Genomic DNA, 4,454 nt, shown 5'->3' with positions numbered 1-4,454 from the left:
TCTTTGCCTGCATTGCCTGCCCTGGGCTAATACTCCCTGCCTCACTAGTCACCCAGCTCCTCCCCCTGCTGGGCAGAGTAGATGTGTTCTATGTGTGCTAAGTCACTTCAGTCGTGTGTGACTCTGTGACCCCTACGGATTGTAGCTAGCGAGGCTTCTCTGTCCATGGGATTCTCCAGGCAAGAATACTGAAGTGGGTTGCCACTTCCTCCTCCAGATCTTCCCAACCTAGGAATTGAACCTGCATCTCCTGTTGTCTCCTGCATTGGCAGGCAGGTTCTTTACCACTAGCGCCACCTGGTGACAATTCCACAGCCTGTGAGAGGCCAGAGATGGCTTTGCAGAGGGGCCAGTTCCTGAAGGGGCCAGGCGCTCCCAGTGGGCCTGGTTGGCACTACTGCAAACCCAGTAGGGAGGTGGCATGGGGCCAGGACTGGGATCACTTTCAGCCTGAGGTTCAGTTCAGTCTCACATTCCCGACTGGGGGCAGGTTGTGCAGCGGGCATGTGCCTCCATCCAAGCTGGAATTTCCTCAGGTGCTCCAGTGAACCGTTGCCAGGCAGCTTCCAAATGATGTATGTTCACCGAGCAAGAGCATAACTCTTCACATCCATGCAGGAGGTCAGCTCGTCATGTCCTCCAGTACACGGCATGGGCTCAGGGCCACGGGGGGTCATGGGAAAAGCACCAGACTAATGTCAGGAGGGTTGTGGGTTCGGGTTCTCACCTGCCTCTCTTTGAGCCTGGGCAAGTTGCTTTTCCTCATCCAGGTCCTAGTTTTTTTTTTTTTTTGGCTATGCTGCACAGCATGTGGGATCTTAGTTCTCTGACCAGGGATCGAACCCACACCCACCCCTTGCAATGGAAGTCTGCAGTCTTAACCACTAGACTACCAGGGAAGTTTCCCTAGTTCATCCTCTTGTGTACTGGGGTGGTGACTGGAATAGCAGAGAAACTAGGGAGCTAAATAGAGGGAGAATGGAGTAACCCCAAAAGTCCCGCCCTGGGGTGTGACCTGGGGGCAGGAGCGAGGTGGGAGCTGGGTAAGCCTGGACTGGACAAACCAGAGTCCTAGAGGCTTGGCAGGGCTGCGGCCATCCTGACCCACGGTCACTCCAGGCCCTCAGAGCTGTATGGCTTTAAAGCCCTGACACACTGGATCTTCCATCTGAAAAACAGTGGTAGTAGTGTAGTGTTAGTCACTCAAAGTGTCCGACTCTTTGGGACCCCATGGACTGCAGTCCACCAGGTTCCTCTGCCCATAGAATTCTCCAAGCTAGAATACTGGAGTGGGTTGCCATTTCCTTCTCCACGGAATCTACTTGACCCAGAGATCCAACCCGGGACTCCTGTATTGCAGGCAGATTCTTTACCATCTGAGCCACCAGGGAAGTCTATTCCAAACAGAAATTCTGATCAATTTCATCTCAGTGGTTTTGTGCTGAGAAGCACAGAAAAATCAGCTCTTTGCATATCCCCCTTGTTCTCCAACTTTCTCTCCACACAGAGACACCCCGGCCATCCCTGGATAGCCTATGCAAAGAGCATGCGCCAGGGGTGAATTTTCAAAGGGGAAAGAGGGATGTTTCCCCTGGAAACTGAAATTTTTAGCATTGTAAAGCATTTTGGGTCTCTCATGAAAAGCCTTGGAAGGTTTTTCCCAAGAAAAATGCACAGATTTAAGATTTTTGTTATCTATTTTCAGAGGGTTTAGGCATCCCTCCACAACCATAGAATTCTGCCCATCCGCAGAATCGCAGCTTAATCCCTGGACAGTTATTGCTAATGTCTCCAGGTCCTAAACTGTATGGAGAGCATCCCACTGGCAGTAACACAGAATAGGCTTCTGCAGGGGCCACTGGCCTCCCCTCCAGCCAGAGGCTCTCTTGGGCTGGTCCCTGCCGTGCCAGGGGCTGAGCACTAATGGTCAAGGTCTGTTGAGGTGGCCTCCAGGTCTCAGAGCAAGGGAATGGAATCTGCAGGAATCACTAAACTTGACACTCCAAAGTTGGGTTGGTGTGGGGGGAGGGTTACACTCTAAGCCCACCAGGCCCAGTAATCTCTCTGCTGCCATCTCTGCTGGTCAGGACGAAGCAGGAGGGCACAGGATTAGTTCAGGTCAGGCAAAGACAAACAGCAAACAGCAGATCCGTTACCAGCCCTACCCTTGAGGCATCCTGCTGACGGGTTCCTTCCATGCTTGGGTGGCCGTCTGTCATCTTCACCTTTGTGATGGGTCCCCCTGTACCCATCAGACTTGGAGATGCCCGCGGGGGCTGGACAGCTATCTTCCATGACTCTACTTGAGGGAGGTCAGAGGATAGGAGAGAAGCCAGGTGGGGCTCTCGCCTGGCCCCTGTTCCCTAGCTCCAAAGCCCTGGAGGCCCCTTTGCGAGTGAAGAGTGACCAATAGCTTCCCCAGAAGCAAATGTGGGAAAAACCCTGTGTGGATACCTCATAACAGCCACACTTAAGAACAGCCAGGGCCACCTCGGCCAGTGGCTACAGTGTGCAGGGTCTCTGGGTCTGTAAGTGCAGCCGGATGAGGCTGGATGGCCTGTGAGCTAGGCAGGAGTGTGGCCAGGGCACAGTAGCCTTCTCTCCCGGGGTCTGTGACCAGTGCCAACAACAACCAGGCTGTCAGCTGGCGAGTGCCTGGCTGTCACGGGGGACCCTGGGATAACGGCCACAAGATGGTGCAAAATGTGTCTGGAAGGAAAACACTTGAGATCCTAAACCTAGAAGAATTATTTTATTCAAAAACTGCTGGTGTGTGAATTTCCTCCTTCCTTCAACCACGCCAGAAAACCAGCCCTGATGGGACATGAGGGGAGCCCAGCTGCGGCCTGGTTCCCTATCACGAACAGTGGGAGGAGGGATGGGGAGAGATGAGGGTGGGGTGAGCGCCAGACCAGAAAAAGCATGCACTCTTAGCTCACACCGCCCCCTGTTGGCGGCTGCTGCGACTACCCTCTCCCTTCACATTCTAACTACTCAGCCCCCGTCTGGTCCCTGTCCTGTGGACTCCAGGGCCTGAAAGACCCACTGGCGCTTCTACTTGGGAGCATCTTTGATGGAGGACTGTGTGGAACATGCATATGGGGTCTCCCTCCTGATGATCCATTCGCTGTCACTGATATTACCTGGAATCCGACTATGGAAGCTGTCGCCCAACTAGTAATAAAGCAAAGCTCTCCTCGCCCTGAAAACAGGGCTCCAGAGAGTGAGTCTAATCTAATGGCTCCTGATGTCTCAAGCAGGTGAGGGCCCCTGGCTCCACCCACCAGGCCCAGGGGCGTCCTACATTCCTTGGGCTAGGACCGGAAGGGGCGAGGCCCAGCTAGGGTCCGCCCTCTGAAAGCCCCTCCAAGGCTTCCTGGCCGGTGGCCACCGGGGTTGGTCAGATCAGCCACGTGCCTTCGGACGAGTGTGATGACAGGTCACACACGCCCGTGAAAGTGAGATCCTTGGAGTGAGGGGCCTGTGGCCCAGAGCACTTCTGTGTCCCCAACAGGGAGGCCTGTCCCTTTGACACTCCAGCCAAGTAGATCTCCAGGGTTTTGAGCAGCCGTTTGGGGCTCTTCTTGGCCGACGCCTCCAAATCTGGAACAGAGAGGATTGGGAAACAGAAGGCTGAGGGAGGGAGCTCTGGGATGCACCACCCAGAGGCTCTGGAGAGAAGGGGAAAGGAGTCTTCTAAGATGGAGAGCTCACCAGAGAGGAGAACCAAGACACCAGACTCGTGCACAGGGGCCACACACTCTACCCTGTCCGGGACAATCTCAATTTTGAATAGTCAGTCTAACTGAGCCAAAAGTTGGGCCCAGCTTTTGATTCAGAAAATATGGTCACCAGAGTTGTCTGGCCAGAAAGGGAGGAGAGCGGCAGGCTCCCAAGGTGGGGTGATGGAAACTTGGGATGATGGAGACGTGGGGAAGCTGAAACTTGAGAGGGTGTGAATGGGGGGTGGGGGGAAGGGAAGCCGGCCAAAACCAGCTGAGCAACCACCCTGGGGTCCCTGAACCCAGGGACTCTAGGAGTGCAGGAGCTAGGCACCCCCAGAAGAGCGAGCGCACCCTTGAGGACAAAGCCCGAGTCTGAGATGGTCTTGTGCTGTGTCCTCCAGACGTGCGCCAGGCGGAGGAAGGTGGCGGCATAGAAGCTGTTCACCACGGGGATCACTTTCTGCTGCCGGTTACACTCCCTGCAGGATGAGGATGGGCACCCACTCAGCAGTGGACAGACACCTGGGCGCGCCTACACCCTGTCCCCCAGGGGACCCTTCCCAGGGCAGCCTTCACATCTGAGGTCAGGGTGAGGAGGAGGGAGGGGTTGGGAGGCTGGTGCAGGGGTAGTCTGTCCAGGTCTCCTGGAGCCAGAAGGTTTGGAAGAGAGCTGGGGGGATAAGATGGTGGGGGGATGAGGTGGTGGGGTGAGGGAACCAGGCTCTGACA

The 4,454-nt window shown here is 55.4% G+C and overlaps 1 protein-coding gene across 3 annotated transcripts in view; it reads right to left on the bottom strand.

The window, feature by feature from the left end:
- Nucleotides 1-2,730: 2,730 nt before the first annotated feature.
- The window catches only part of ELMOD3 (ELMO domain containing 3), a 33,244-nt gene continuing 31,520 nt past the window's right edge, over nucleotides 2,731-4,454 (bottom strand). For 2 of the 3 annotated variants that reach the window (XM_043468698.1, XM_043468699.1), the window contains 2 exons: nucleotides 4,077-4,204; nucleotides 2,731-3,603 (listed from right to left, as the gene is read on the bottom strand). In XM_043468698.1, coding sequence (XP_043324633.1) covers nucleotides 3,401-3,603; nucleotides 4,077-4,204 — 331 coding nt within the window. In that variant the 3' untranslated portion in view covers nucleotides 2,731-3,400. The remainder of the gene's footprint in view (nucleotides 3,604-4,076; nucleotides 4,205-4,454) is intronic. The other variant, XM_043468700.1, reaches the window with a different exon arrangement.

Source organism: Cervus canadensis, chromosome 5, assembly GCF_019320065.1.
Source record: "Cervus canadensis isolate Bull #8, Minnesota chromosome 5, ASM1932006v1, whole genome shotgun sequence".
NCBI classification, from domain to species: Eukaryota; Metazoa; Chordata; class Mammalia; order Artiodactyla; family Cervidae; genus Cervus; species Cervus canadensis.
This window is presented reverse-complemented; position numbering and strand designations above follow the sequence as displayed.